At 41.8% G+C, this 16670-nt stretch overlaps 1 protein-coding gene across 2 annotated transcripts in view; it reads right to left on the reverse strand.

Moving 5' to 3' along the window:
* jmjd1cb (jumonji domain containing 1Cb) overlaps nucleotides 1–16670 on the reverse strand; it is a 180889-nt gene that overhangs the window by 99905 nt on the left and 64314 nt on the right. For both annotated transcript variants that reach the window (XM_050059863.1, XM_050059862.1), the window contains exon 2: nucleotides 1–207. In XM_050059863.1, the coding sequence (XP_049915820.1) occupies nucleotides 1–207 (207 nt within the window). The remainder of the gene's footprint in view (nucleotides 208–16670) is intronic.

Raw genomic sequence — 16670 nt, forward strand, 5'->3', positions numbered from 1 at the left:
CAGGGCAGGCCACTGTATGTGTTTGGCCTTGGTTCCCTGCAGCAGGCCTCCTGCTCCTCCACCTGCTCCTGCTCCTCCTCCTCCTCCTGCTCCCTCCTTCCTCTTGGCCCAGACCAGCTGGTGCTCCAGTAGAAACAGCTGGAAATCCTCATACACCTTCACCCACTCTCTCTTCTCCCACTCCTGGTCATCAAATTCCACATATACCTGCACAATACACAGAAAAACAATTTTAAACAACATCATCACAAACCAAAAGAACCATGAATTAGAATTGGATTACACCTGTCTACAGGGACACTTTACTAAGTGCATGTTGGAGCAAAGACAGAAAAGGAGAAGAGGGGTGAATGAAAAGGAAAACAAGGATGTGAAGAACACCAATGACAAGAAACAGAAGAAGACGAAGAAGAAGAAGAAGAGAGGAGAGAGAAGGAGAACATGAAGAAATAGAAGAGGAAGGGGTGGAGGAGGAGGACGTGAAGAAAAAGAATAGAGGGTGGAGGAGCAGGTGGTGAAAAAAAGCACAAGAAGGGATGGAGGTGAAGAAGGGTGTAAAGAAAAAGACAAAAGGAGATGAAGGAGGTGGAGGAGAAGGAGGATGTCAAGAAAAAGAAGAAGTGGAAAGGGAGTGGGACATGAAAAAAAATTAAGAAGCAGAAGAAGAAGGGGCGGACGAGAAGGAGGACCTAAAGAAAAAGAAGAAGACGAAGGGGATGGAGGATGTGATGAAGAGGAAGAAGGGGGTTTGAGGAAAAGGGAGAACAAAGATGTGAAGAAAAAACAAGGGCCTGGACACAAAGGAAGATGTGAAGAAGAAGAAAAAAGGGTGGAGAAGAAGGAGGACAAGAACATAAAGAAAAATAGGAACAGAAGTGAAGAAGGAGGATGTGAAAAAAAAGGAGAAGAAGAAGAAGAAGAAGAAGAAGAAGAAGGGGTGGAGGAGAAGAAGAATGTGAATAAAAGAAGGGGAAGAAAAAGAAGGTGGAGAAGAAGAAGGATGTGAAGAAAAGAAGGGGAAGAAGAGGTGGGTGGAGAAGGTGGACATGAAGAAAAGAAAAAGGGGTGGAGGAGGAAGAAGACATAAAAAATGGGCAGAAGGACAAGGGGTGGAGGAGAATTGGGATGAGGACACGGAGAAGAAAGAGAAGAAGAGGAAGAAGAAGAAGAAAAAGAAGTGAAGAATGAGAATTAGTTGTACATAAAAAAATCAAAGCATAGCACATCAACACAGATACTGTACACATACACACAGTTTTTAACACACTACACTATATAAATCTGAATGCACAGAACCTGAAAACTGGTCTGGGGTGTTGTGAGTGAGGCACCAGCAGCTGTTTGATAATACATGATGATATTAAGTGCACTTTGATCACAGATTGAACAGTAATGTGTCGGGCAATTCATATGTTGCATTGCTGAGAGTTGCAGGAGCCTCTCTGGTCACTGTATACATATTAGCCAGTGACTGACTGACTGTTGCAGGTGTCCTTTTGTGAGTGTATGAATGTGAATGTTTGTGTGCGTGCATTGGCCATTTTTCTTTCTTCATTCCCTCATTTCTTCTTCACTCCTTCCTGTCTCATCATCTTCCTCCCTGTTCCCTCATTCTTGCTTCTATATAACCCACCCCTCCCCCACTCTTCTCTCTATAGGCAGAGAGGAAGAGGGATCACCGAGTGCATCTCTCCTCACTCACCCTCCCCCTCTCCCATAATGCACTACTGCAGTCAACTGAGTGATCACTCCCTGCCAGCAGCCACTGAGGCAGCTACCTCAGTCTATCCTCCTTTGTTTAGTCATAACTGCACTCTATATGTTCATTACCATTTATCTGTATATTTGCCTCCATGTATCGTTTATGCTGTGACCCATCTCGCTCCTCCACACACCTCTGTCTCCACTCATTTCTGAGCTCCAACCATTTCGCTTTTATCAATAGCGGTCATTTCAGGACACTGCTCCCTCCCTCCACCCTCGTCTGAACCGATCTATCACTCTAACATGCTCAGCCATCCTCCATTCATCCTTTCATCTCTAAATCATCCCACACAACAAAGGTTAACCTCCATCTGTCACTGTCTCCGGCTCCGTTACACTGCACTATTCAGGGTTTCATTAACGTTAGTCATTAATTCACTTCATTTAACAGCTTATTGTCTTTTAGGGACACAACTAGAAATTATTCTTTATTAGCGATTCATCAACTGTATTTTGTTGACTGTTTTATTAATTATTACATTGTTTAGTCCATATATTGTCAATTAAGATGCCCATGACCACCTTACACAGCCTGAGGAGAAACACAGCAAAGATATTCAATTTTAATGATATAAACCAGAGAACAGCTCAATAATTTCAACCAACTAACCAATTAATCAGTGTTTCAGCACACATACAATAATGACTGGAAACATGAATTCATAAAATATGTGGACTTAATGTAACCATTATTGATTATTTAAACAATAGGCTATAATTTTTTTGTTTGTTTGTTTGTTTTTACAGATTATCATGTCCCAAAAATCAAATATAGAGGGATTCTTAAAAGAAACAGATTTATTTCCACTCATTTTAACCTACATTTTGTGTCCTTAAACAAATATACCACAAAAGTTCTTTTATGTTGGGCTGCAACACAACACTGCCTGCCACACTTCTGAGTAAACAAGGTCGTGTTTTCTGAGCTCTGCTCGTCAGAGGCTTGAAAAAGGAACGAGGAGGAGAGAAATGCAAATGGAGCTGATGATTATCCCTCGCAGTGAAAGAAAAACACTAAACTTGGTGGAGACTGTTTGCATTGTAATTGTTTTTTTATGCTCATTTTTAAATCTGATGTTTACCTGCCTCTTTAATAATCTAAATAAACACCAAAATAGTGTGGCAATCCATATCTGCAGTGATTTTTGAAATTTTTCTTCTTTTTTTGTTTTCATCATTGGTCAACCTCATGGAACAGATACACTTCCATTTGATCAAATGAAACAATCAAGGCTGGGCTTTCAAATCTCTATGTAGACAAAAGACAAAGTCTGCTGACAGCCACTCTTGTGTGTGTGTGTGTGTGTGTGTGTGTGTGTGTGTTATTTTAAGAATCTAAACTAGCATTACTGCCATAAATATACAGGATACACACAAATACAGACACTAATGCATATGCACGTTTTCCTGTTCTGCCCAGCTTGTATGTCAGCGCAGGCCATTAAAACTCAATCTGACACTAACTGTTGCCAGTTGGCCTGGGGCCAATAACAGGCCATGTAGGGGACAGGGAATTATAGGGCTGAGCTGAGTTGGCCAGCGCTGAGAAAAAAAAAAAAAAAAAAAAGTCGACTAACATAGAAGTAGCCACTGTCAATGCGTGAGCGCCTTACAATCCCACTATGGAACACATACAATATCAAATGATCACAACTGACAAGCATGTCACTGTCAGTGGAAAAACGGGTTACACAAAAATATGAAGGTGGTAAAATTTGAAAAAAAAGCAAAGGCATGAAGAGAAATAAAACTCTGATGCTTTGCGGGTGGATGAGTTCCCCTGAGTGGATTATGTTAGCAAAAGAAACTGATTGATGCTGAGATTAAAGTAGCACATGTGGAAAAACATGAACATAAACTATGGTTTTGGCTTGAAATCATTACAGATGATTAAAGACGACTGATGGAACCAGTAAAAAAAATGTTCACAATGAAAAAAAAAATAAAGCTACTTGTGTTAATGTACTACAAGTACATTGTTATTAAACCTGCAATAAGTGTTATTTTTGGCCACTTGAGGGCAGTGGAAACAAGTTGGTAACACAACATTATCATTATCTTTTAAATTACATGATAAATGTGTTGACAAACAGTTGCAAATTTCCAGGTCTTATAGTTACAGAGCAACATTGCCATTCATTATGATTTCGGTTTGTGTCCATATGATGAATCTAAGTCCAGTGTTCTGTTTTTGCTCTGTTGTTGATCTCTACCAGTTCCTGACGGAAATATCTGTCTCTTTAGCTGCGAAATGCTCCACTATGTTCATAAGCTAGTCTCTAACTGTAGCCTCTTTTACACTGCCTTTTCCAAGTGTGCATCAAAAGTAGTAACAGCGCCCAAACAACATTTGTATGAAAGGGACAGTTGGCAGGACGGGGTCATGGGCAACACAGGTGTGACATTTTGACTACATGTTATACGTGCGACACACGGCGGGAGATGTAAAAAAGTAGCTGATAGCAGTTAGCAGCTAACTCAAAGAAGAGCAGCGGCCGAATGTCCACAAATTGGGAATTAAATTAGGCTAGGAGCTCCTTACCCTTCGAGCAGAGGAAGAGATCAGGGGTCATAAAACAGGGATGGTAAATGATTGCTATTGCCATGTTAATGCCATTGTTAATGTTGGTAAAGTGCTACCAACGAGTATGTTTTATGTCGCACTAGAGGCTGATGCTGTTGTGTTACATGTCACGTCGTTGCGCCTCTTTTGCCTAAGTGATGCCTGCCTGCTGTCTATAATCACACACTGGAGCCGCATGATGCTGTCGTTGATTGATTCTGTGTAAAAATGCAAATGCTGAGAAAGAAGTTTAAACTGAGAACAGCTGCCTGCTGCTGCTGAAAACAGCTGTGTAAGAGCTATAAGAGTGAACCAAAACAGTTAAGTTATAGACCTGACGACTAAACAATGAGCAGAAACTCAACATAAATCTCTGTTAAGCCGAGGGAGCTGTGGATTCAGCTGATCATTCTGATGATCAGGTGCTCCTTTTCACACGGTTTTCCACTCTCATTTGTATACATTGTTATTATAATAATATGGATTATAGCTTGAGGTCAGTATCATGGTGATAGATACATGTAACAACATGGCAAATGTATACATCACATACAATCCCAAATAATACCCCAATTAATACTCAAATATTGCCCACATCATTTTTGTAACATGTAAACGGTGTCATGCATTATGTTTGTCATAACTATCCAACATAATTACAATTCTAGTCAGTTACTTTAGTTCCCCAGTTTGTATAATTGAGGTTACTCTGACCCATCCATCTTTTTCTTTTCTTTTTCTTTTCTTTTTAATTTAACCTTTATTCAACCAGAAAGTCCCATTGAGATTGAAAATCTCTTTTACAAGAGAGACCTGGCCAAGGTAGCAGGCAATCAAAACCCATTTAAAATGCAACCAATACAACATATAATGCAGAAATCCACATGGGAACATTTTATAGTAAATGAAAACAGCTTTCCTAAGTTTTAGCTACACACTGGCTCTTTTTACACAGAGATGGTGCTGTAGGGCAGCTACAAAGTCCCTTCCGTCATCTCATTTTTACACAGAACCAAACAACAGGGCATCATGCCACGCCAGTGTGCAATTTAGACAGTATGCCTGCATCTTGGAAGCAAAAGAGGTGTGATGGCCATGATATGTAACACAATGGCATCAGCATGTAGTGTGACTTAACATATGTTTTGGTAGCTCTTTATAAATGGTAACAAGGGAATTAAAATGTCAATAACAATAATTTACCGTCCCTGTTATATGGCGGCCGATCTCATCCTCTGCTCAGAGGGTGAGGAGCTTCCTGACCTCATTGTTTCCAACCACTACACTTCTTGTTTGGGTTCACTGCTAACTGCTAACAGCTACTTTTTAAATCTGTGCAGATGAGTTGTAAACATAACAGGTGGTCGCACCTGGGTCGCCAATGATGCCGCCATGCCAGCTGTCCCCTTTGAGCAGGCGTCGTTTCAGCACTGTTACTCTGACGTCACCTTAAACTCAGTCCCCCCATTCCACGATTGTATCTTTTCTACATAACAATGGGGTGGTATAACACCACGAAATTCCTGACTTGAAGAGGCAGCGTAAAAGGGGCCATTGTTACCCACAGTGCACACAAAACACCAGAAAATACTCCAACTGCAAAGAGTTATTACTGCACATGATCAATAAGATTTTTTTGTGAAGGCTTCCTCATTATCATTAGAGTGTAAATAGTGTGTCCTTAACACAGCAGCCAGCCTCGTCTATCTGTATAGAATCTGCTGATGCCACTCTCTGCCTGTCTGTCAGGGGCAAGAAAAGAGATGATGACAGGGAGAGCGAGACATTCCTGTTAAACACACACACACACACACACACACACACAAGCACAGCAGGTGGTTTTAATAAATGTCTGTTTGTGCTGACTGCTCTAGCATCTGTACTGATTCTCATTTATTCATCTGCATATTGATTATGACCTATACAGTACACACGCATGATTAGGGATGCAATGAGAAGTGAAGAACACAAGTACAGATTGTGTCCCACTGTTGATCCAGTGTGCCATCCATCCGCATGCACTGATTACCATCAACAGCGGGCACATTAATAACCCTGACACGTCCAGAGCAAGGATGATACTGTAGTCTGTCTACACACACACACACACACACACACAAAGCACTGAGTATTCAGTCAGGGAAAACATACACATGATAGGAATGGGAAAACTCTGTTGCTATAGTAACGGGAGGCAGCAGTTAAGCATTGGCCATAGACACACACACGGCTCTGAACCAGTAGGCTCCTATCAGCCACAGTGAGGAGCAGAAATAAGAGACAGAGAGAACAAAGGAGAGCAGGTGCCGTACTTGAAACACTGTACAGCATCTGATACTATCAGTGACAGCTCTCACTGTCACTACAGGCTGCGTGTCACTCTGTTCTTATGGCCCGCCTGCTCACAGCACCAATTAAAGGGCCTAGGACCTGTAGTAGTACTGAAGGTGCTTCCTGGATTTGTCCCATCTCCCTGAGACCACTTATTTTTCAACAGTGCCAGCAAAATCACTACCATTAACAGCTACCGTTAAGGATGGCTGTCATTAAAGCTAGGGTGTGGAACTTTTGTCTCCCCCCTCTGGTAGCGAGAGTAATTACTGGCAATGTGTGCTCATGACGTATGCCTGCAGGCAAGCTCACCACATTTCCCCCGACCCCAGGAGCACTCCCTAAAAGTCTTTCATTAAAACTTTAATCCTTCACCTGAACAATGACTTTCTTTATTATCTGGAGCATCTGCTCCGGGACTGAAAAATGAAGCCAACACAGAAGTGCCAAAAACTGCAGCTCCTTAAATGGCCACTTGAGGATGGCTCCAAGAGCAAGTCAATCCCCATAGACCCCCATTAAACAATGCCCAACTTTACAGCAAAATAAACATGTTGACAGCCTGGCACAAAAAAAAGCAGTTTGGGTCTCTTAAGTTAAATGACAATTTCTTCATGACAAGCTTCATGACAACTGTGTTCATCCATCCATTCATCCATCCATCTTTATTGCTTATCCAGGGCCGCGTCATGGGGGCAGCAGCCTGAGCAAAGTACTCCAGATGTCCCGCTCCCTCTGGCTGGTTAATGTAAAACACCATCACTTCTAGCATGCCTGCGCAACAAAGTCGCCACAGGCACCAGACAACATAACTCTGTTACACCACGAAATATAAATAGTTTTCCCTGGCCATGATAGGCTTAATCAGCATTATCTGAACTCATTTGGCATGCTTGAAGGTAAAAGACGTTCACTTACATGTCAAAGTTCCCCTCTCCACCTTTGACTTGGAGCATTCTTTTACTGAAGAATAAGACACTTCCTACAAGTAATAAATAAGAATTGTCTATTCCATACAGTGGTCTTCTCCATCTCAGATATTTATGATCATATCCAAAAATTAATACATGTTCATTTGCACTTGGTGGAGGGGCTGAAAGTCTGATTCTCATTATAGTCAGTGGCCCTTTTTACACAATCAATAAGGCTGCTACAAAGACCCTTCTTCATGCCACCTTTGCATTTTTACACAGGATTGAATGATGGCGGCATAATGCTGCTCCAGTGTGTGATTTCAGAAAGCATGCTGGCATCGTGGAATCAAAGGAGGCATGACAGGTGTGACTTGTAACACTGCTGCACAATTAATCTAATCATAGTTGCAATCACAATGTCAGGCCGTGCGATTTCATAACCGCATAAAAGGCTGCGATTTGCGATTTAATGTAAATAAATGTTAACGTGTGTGCCTGTGCACGTGAATACCTCTCCTTGAGTGTGTGGAGTTTGTTGACATTACGCCCACAAGCTATCCTGGTGTGTGCAGCATGTATGGTCAGGTGACCACCCAGCGTGCAGCAGTGACCAACACAGACGCTGAGCCAGAGCCTCATAAAACAACAACACAGCACAATTACGCATACATTTGTAAGTGTCACACCATACAACAAGACCTCAAAGAGACATAGGGAAATCACAGACTCCATAACTATATAATAACAAATGAAAAACTGAGCAAAATTGTGCTCGAGTTCAGCCCACATGACATGCTGCTGTGTTGTGCTATGGCCCTTCTACCTGCTGGAATTTGTCATTTACGTGACAATGCCTGAACGCAACACAGGCTCTGCTCCAACTGAGTGTGTGTACAGTGCTGTGCTGCACTGCGCTGCTGTGTGAGCAGCGTTTTTGACTGTGTGTAACAGCGGTCTGTTGATGGTCATTTACACACTGTCCATAACAATAACTATGTCAGGTCAAGCCAATGCCGCCCTAATATAATGTAGGGGAAACATTGAATCAAGCAAGAAGACTCATGATACCATTTATGTATTATATTATATTGTAATTGCAATCGCAAATTGCCATATTGTCCACCAAAATCGCAATCGCGCATTTTTATCAATTCGTGCAGCACTAGTCACTTGTGTGACATATAACACACTCACTGGTAGTGTTTTCTAAACTAACACAATGTCATTACCGTGGCATTAACAATCATTTACCATCCCTCTATATGGTAGCCGATATCATCCTCTGCTCAGAGTGTAAGAAGCTCCTTAACCTCATTGTTTTCCCAATTTTACCGACATGTTCAGCCGCTACACTTCTTAGAGTTAGCTGCTAACTGCTATCAGCTGCTTTTAAATCTCCCAAGGTGGGTTGCCCACTTAACACGTTGTCAAGATGACACACCTGTGCCACCCACAATCCTGTCCTGCCAGCTGGTCCCGTTCATCGAACATTGTTTCAGTGCTTTTACTCCCTCCAATGCTGGCTTAAAGGCAAGACAACCAAACAACAAATTGTACCTTTCATGCAGAACAGCAATACAGCATAACAGCATGAAATTCATGCCTTTAAGAGGCAGTGTAAAATGGGCTAGGGAAAGTCCAGCCTTTCTCTTGAGAAATGGAATTAAAATGCAGCTGACTGCCTCTTTCAGGTTTGCACATTTGAAGTGTTTGAGTGTGAAGCAAAAAACAACAGCGGACACAAGGCCAGAGAGAGAGGAATGAATGAATGAATTTGTAATGAAGAGGCTGTGCACAGTCAGTGTGTATGTTATGTGTTTGTACATTCATGCGGGTATATATTCAAGTGTCTCCATGATGGTTTCTGCACATTCACTCACAGTTTATGACTGATTACATGAGTATATGTGTGTTTTGCCATGCAGCGGTGTATAATCTGCCCATCACTAACGGCTGCACAGCAGCTTTCTGGCTGGCTGCTCTAAAGGCCGCTTGCAGCCAATGAGCACAAGGCATGAAAGCAAACGACCAATGCAGATAGAGCAGCCGAATCTGCCTTTTAAATAGAGCGCCAGTGAAAGCTACAGAAAACACATACTAATACAGAATACAGGATACAGAGGAGACGAGAACAGAGGATGTACTGCGACTATTTCCACTATTTTCACACTACTGTGTGTGTTTGCAGCCCACCTCTCTGTGTGCTTTCTTTATATTGTAATCTGCATGATAAAATGAAATGTATGTCATTCTGCTTCTCCTTTATTTTACTCAGAGTGACCCAGATGTGAAGAGTCAATCTTGAATCACTCAGGTCACAAGCCACGACGTTCATTCTGCAGCAATGAAGCTGTTTGGTTTCTAGCACAACAAGCCCCTTTAACCCTTTTTGATGATTTAATAAGGTTTTTAAGCAACTACATGACCCTCCTCCTCTTTTTCTCTCGGTCTGTCTGTCACTGAGCCCCAGTCTTGCCCTGCTGTAAGTCACACACACACACACACACACACACACACACACACACAGAGTAAGCTCTATCCAGCTCTCCAAAAGCTTTAATCTGATTTATTGAGCTTGACTGCACAGAAAACATGTAGACTAGCCAGGCTAAAAAGACTCCTTTATCCCCTTTACCTCCCAACCCACAGCCCTGCAACCCTTCGGCCTCGCACACACAACAAGAAGCGTGCACACGCAAAATTACAACTAGTTCAAGGTATTTGAACCCGAGCCTTTCCGCCACTGTTTTCAGCAGCAGAAAAACTGCTGCTCCTGCTGGAAGAAATATTACATCAGAGCCAACGTCACCGCAAACAAGTCTTAATGTGAACAACTTGAACATTTGTCATCAAAGGGATTATTGTCAATAGTCAGTGCCTCATTACTTATAATGACTACAACGTTGTTTGATGTGTGTTTTCAATGTGGTCATTGAGTGAGTACTGCACTGAAGCTGCACAATAAACATCTTTAATAGAATAAGGGAACACATCAGGCTATACTGAAGCAGTATACGGAAGCTGAAGAGATTTTTGTAATATTTGTGTCTATAATTTAGGTAGACATACTCTATCATTACAACGCCTCTTAATGTAATGTAGTTCTGAAAGTTGCAGCTTGAACTGCAGAATCTAAAAATACCATGAGTTGGATCAACACCTCTGTAAAACTTGTTTCAAGTAAACTGAACATTAGAAGCTTGGAGAAGGCAGGGTTTATTGTACGACTGTAGTTTAATCTACGTGGACCTAATAAACGAACAACTCAGTGTGTTCATTGGGGAATACACCAATGAGTACTGGCTTCTGTCACTGGTAGAAATATGGGGGGATGTTCTGGTTTAAGTGATACGTGTCTTTTGCCATAAAGCCACCATAACCTTCACGAGATCACACATTTATAACAGAAAGCCTGTGTTATGAAGCAGAGGTGAGGAGCATGAAAGACCAGGGTGTTTGCCAGTGGGACTCCCCCAAAACCAAGTATTTCAGTCTAGTTTGACCAATTTTCCAAGCTTCAGAAAGAAAACTAGCCCAAATTTGCGCCTTTATCTTTAACACTACATGTCACATTCGTACACACATACACACACTGGTGGCTGAGGCTACCATACAAGGTGTCACCTTGTATCACACAATTTGTGGCAATTTGGGGTTCAGTATCCGGCGATCAAACTAAAGATCTTCTGATTAGTGGAGGACCCTCTCTACCTCCTGAGCCACAGCCACCCCATTTTTTATTCTGCATTCTTACAAAAGTAAACTCAGTTTATCATATTAAGTATGTATGTGCACTCAGAGAACGGCCTCATAGAGCTCACTGAAGTGCGCACTGCTGGGTCCTGCAAAACCACTTCCATCCTTGTAAAATATTATGTTGTTAGGGAATTCACCAGTCAGGGAAAGGTGCCATAGTAGGGGCATAAAGAAAGGCAGTGCAGGCAGCGCAGTTGCATTTGGGCCCATGGGGTGATGGGCCTGAAGAGAGAGCAGGCCCTTGTACTTGACTCGGATTGCCACCTCAGATATACACGTGTTGAAAGACGGATGATTAAAAAAAAAAAGAATGTTAGTGTCATTTGCTATATATGTCCTCAAAGAGGCAAACCTATCACTGTCATGGTTTTCTTTTTCTTTTTATTCTTTTTTTTTTGTAAAATTGTAAGTAAAAATTATATGCTTATTCTACATAAACTATAACATCTGTAAATAAACAATGTGATCATATGAGAAGAGCTGATTCAGACATGATAGCATGTACTAGGGCCCGTGATGTAAGGCCCGTCATAACAGTATTCACTGAGGCCCATTACAACTTCCTTACACCACTGTGCTACAGTTTTCATATAGGAAATGTAGGAACCTGTGTTTTAAAGTTTGAACTATACAAGGAAACATAAGTCAAGATATCTCGCTGCTGCTGTGACTTCGACTGTTCTTTTTAAATCTGTCTGTCTGAGTACCCTAACTTAATGGAAGTGCAATAAATCACTGGAGTGCTCCTCAGCTGGCACAGCCCTCCTGTGGGTAATGGCTGAAAGGCAGCCCTAAACCCCACATCTATAACAACAGCCTGCAGCAACCACTGATGTATGCGTTTCTTTTGCTTGGAATAAGACAGACAGGATCTTTGGGGCATGTAAGCAATTACCAAACTGTATTCATATCCAACAAACAGGAAATTGTATATTCCACTCGATGTTTCTCCTGCCGCAAAGTGGTGTACTGGAACATCATACGTAACAGTCAACTGTGTGTCAGTTGGTTTATATAAATCAACAAGTATTTACTGATAGCGCAGTTTAACACTGCAAGAGTGCCCGAGTGGCTTATGAGATATGCTCCAATCCAACAAACACAGAGCCATCAGAGTGCTTTTATTTAAAAAAAAAAAAGGGAAGGAGAGAAAATGACACAAAAGCAGCAATAAAGACCTGAAAAAGACAAGTCACTCTGTGCTCATGTGAAACTGTCATGAGCACAGACCTGCAGGTTCTGAAGAGAAGCAAACAATAAGAGAAAAGGAAAGAGGATAATAAGGAGGCTGACTGAAGATAACAAAGCAAGCAACTAATTATGTAACAAAAGATATATAAAGAATACTCAACTCAACTCAACTCAACTCAAACTTTATTTATAAAGCACATTTAAAACAACCAAGGTTGACCAAAGTGCTGAACAGGTCAATAGAAATAAACAAGCAAATACAATGAGGTACCTAATAGTACACCACAATAATAACCATAAGATACATAAAATACAATACAATAAAATAAAATACAAGAGTTATAAAATAAGATCAAAATAAGCTAAAATGTTTGGGTGTCCAGCTCAACCTGAGTTAAAAGCCTGAGAGAAGAAGTGGGTTTTAAGAAAAGACTTAAAAACCTCTAGGGTCTGGGCAGACCTAATGTGCAGGGGCAGGCTATTCCAGAGCCTAGGGGCAGCCGCCCCAAAGGCTCTGTCGCCTCTGGTCTTCAGCCTAGTCCTAGGAGTAGCCAGTAATAGCTGACTGGCTGATCTCAAGGCTCTGGAGGGAGCATGAAAGTGCAGGAGTTCGGTTAAATAAGGGGGTGCCAGCCCATTTAGGGCTTTAAAAACAATCAATAAAATCTTAAAATCAATTCTAAAACGCACTGGAAGCCAGTGGAGCGAGGCCAAGATTGGTGTGATGTGATCGTGTTTACGCTTTCCAGTGAGGAGGCGGGCTGCTGCGTTCTGGACAAGCTGTAGACGGTGTAGCAGTGACTGGTCAATACCGACATAAAGCGAGTTACAGTAGTCCAGACGTGAGGTTATAAAAGCATGGATTACCCTCTCTAGATTCTGGGGGGAGAGATAGCCCTTTACTTTAGCTAAAAGCCTGAGTTGATAAAAGCTGGTTTGTATTACTGATCTAACTTGTTTATCGAATTTAAAAGCACTGTCAAAGGTCACACCGAGATTTTTAACAGAGGAACGGATGTTAGGAGTGAAGGGGCCCAGAAAATCAGCAGAGTAATCGGAGGGGTCACATCCAAACATAATGATCTCTGTTTTATCCTCATTGAGATTTAAAAAGTTACTGTCCATCCAGGATTTGACATCTTTTAAACATTCTAGCAGTGGCTGTACAGAATCCTTGCTAATGGATTTAAGGGGCAGATAGATCTGTACATCATCTGCAAAACAGTGAAAAGGTATGTTGTGTTTCTTAAAAATCAACCCTAATGGCAGCATGTACAGCAAGAAGAGGATGGGGCCCAAAATGGAGCCTTGGGGGACACCGCAGGTGAGAGGAGCCGTAGCTGAGTTGAATTCCCCTAAGTTAACTGAGAAGCTCCGATCAGTGAGGTAGGACTGAAACCATAGAAGGGCAGTACCTGTGATACCCACCCACTGTTCCAGGCGAGACAGGAGGATCCTATGATCTACGGTATCAAAGGCTGCTGACAGGTCAAGCAGCACCAGAACAGCAGAGTTACATGAATCAACAGTTGACAAAAGATCGTTAAAAACCCTCAAAAGTGCTGTTTCAGTGCTGTGATGTGGTTTAAAGCCAGACTGGAACTTTTCATACATGTCATGGGCCACTAGGAATGATTGCAGCTGAGTAAAGACCACTTTCTCCAAAACCTTGGACAAAAATGGTAATTTGGAGATTGGTCTGTAGTTTGACAGGAGAGAGGGGTCCAGGTTTTTCTTTTTTATAAGGGGCTGCACTACAGCATGTTTGAGAGCAGCTGGAACACACCCTGAGCTAAGGCAGGTATTTATGACAGCAAGAACAGTGGACCCCACAGTACCAAAAACATCTTTGAAGAGGCGAGAGGGAATGCTGTCAGAGGGACAGTTAGTCGGCCGCAGATGCTTAACTATATCTGATAGTGAGGAGAGAGATACTGGCTCAAACTGGTCAAAGACAGCAGGTAAAGGAGGCACAGTGGGGTCAGGACCAGGGGCAGTGAGAGTGGAAGCAACTGGCCTAAGGGCAGAAATTTTTTCAATAAAAAATTTAAGAAAGCTCTCACAGAGAGTGGGCAATGGCACAACTGGAGAGTTATCGCACGGGTTTACAAGGGAGTTAAAAATGCTGAATAGAACCTGGGGCTTATGACTGTTATTGGAGACAATATTTGATATATACTCCATTTTGGCAGCTTTAACGACTCGCTGGTAGGCTGATAAACATTCACGTAAAGCTTTGGAGACGTGGAGCTTATCTTTTTTCCACTTCCTCTCAGCACGCCGACATGAACGTCTGAGAGAACGTGTGGAGTCATTTAACCATGGCTCAAAAAATAAGATGGAATGAATACTGATGAGAATGTCTGAGGAGATGTGACTTTAAGTGGTGTGTGCACTAAGGGTGGGCAATATATTAAATACCCAATGTATCAGCTTGTTCCACATGGTATATATAAAATAACTATATCACGGGCATCAAGTACAAATGGTCACGTCATTTTTTAAGCCATGGGCATGAGACTCGCTTCAGTATTTCAGTTCTCTCGCTCTTTTCTGTGGCTCTCTATATCTCATAAACACACACACACACACACACACGCACGTGCACGCACACACACACACACACACACACACACACACAGAAAGACTAACAAACACGCTTAGTCACACACACTCAATCGAGCAAGCGAAGCATTTGTCTCATCTGCACAGCTCCTGACCACTACTATTTAGTCACATTTTGCAACCATAGAGCACAAGTGCAAGTTGCAAATATATTAACTGGAGTTAAGTTTGTTTCCAGCTTTCAGTGAATAAAACTTCACACTTAACGGCACTGCAGTAAGAGTTTAACTTCATGAATTTAATGATAGTGTGCGCAGACAAAGCATGTGTTATGTACCTGTAGGGCTTCAGACCACGCCTGAAGCCAGACACATTTGGCAATCATGGACCACAAGTGCAACTTGCAAATACTATAGATATATGAATTGGAGAGTGGTTAGTTTGTTTCCTCAGTCCTCATATTTAGAGGTGCAGGGGCAGGGGCAACAGTATTACTTTCTGCTAAATGCTAAAATCTAACTGTTGACCAGGAGCTTTAAGTTCACAGCAAAAACATCAGAGTTTTGGGCCAAGATGAGCCGGGTGCTTCAAAATAAAAGCACCAGTGGTTGCACTTTGATTCATTTAATTAAAACAATACTTTATTCAGCTTAATTTCAACAGTGCTTCATTTAACTTAGTTAAAACAGTATTTTATTTAACTTTATCATGAAAGAAGCTAATTTATTTAACTGTATTGGAACTGTAGTCCATTTAACAATTTCGTTTTTTTTGTAGTCTACATGACTTTAATGAAGATCTCAGAAGATTGCGATATATATTGTGTATCGTGACATAGCCTAAAAATATTGCTTTATTTTTTCTACGCCATAATGCCCAGCCCCAGTGTGCTGGTCGTAAACAGACACAAGGGGACAAAAAAATATCAAACAAAAGGAAACAGTGAAACTCCTGATAATTAGAAAAACATCATTTGATCATTATTAAAAAAAGGAGAAAAGCAAAAGTGACAAATACAATTCTTACGCAATCAATGAGAGAGCCATAAAAATAGAGGAACCAGATGATGAAAGAAACGGATTCAATGGCGTGGGGGAGGAAACAGACAAAGAGAGGCGAGGAACAGAGGAGGGGAAGATGAAAATGATGAAGAGGAAAGGCATCACCAGAGACAGAAAATTAAGCACCAAAGAAAGGAGGATAAAACAGAAATGAGGGACAGCATGGAAGGGAAGGGAAGAGATGGGAGTAATGTGATACCAAGAACAAAGAGGATATGAAGATGAGAGCATCATCTGTACCCAGTGATGAAGAAGAAATGTCAAATACAACTTAGGGCGAAAAGGATTAGGGCAGAAAAAAAGAAATAAAGAGAGACAGATGGACACAAAGAGTCAAGCTGCCTGGAAACTGAGTGACTAGCCTACCACGACGGCAACCAGGTTGACAACGCCGTAACCAAGGCTCCCCTTCCCTGACAACAGACCAAATGATGCTGCTGCTGCTGCTGCTTTCTACTGCTACAGAATATCAATCAGTGTGTGTGTGTGTGTGTGTGTGTGTGTGGGGGGGGGGGGGGGGGGGGG

The sequence above is a fragment of the Epinephelus moara genome, chromosome 13 (genome assembly GCF_006386435.1).
Source record: "Epinephelus moara isolate mb chromosome 13, YSFRI_EMoa_1.0, whole genome shotgun sequence".
NCBI classification, from domain to species: domain Eukaryota; kingdom Metazoa; phylum Chordata; class Actinopteri; order Perciformes; family Serranidae; genus Epinephelus; species Epinephelus moara.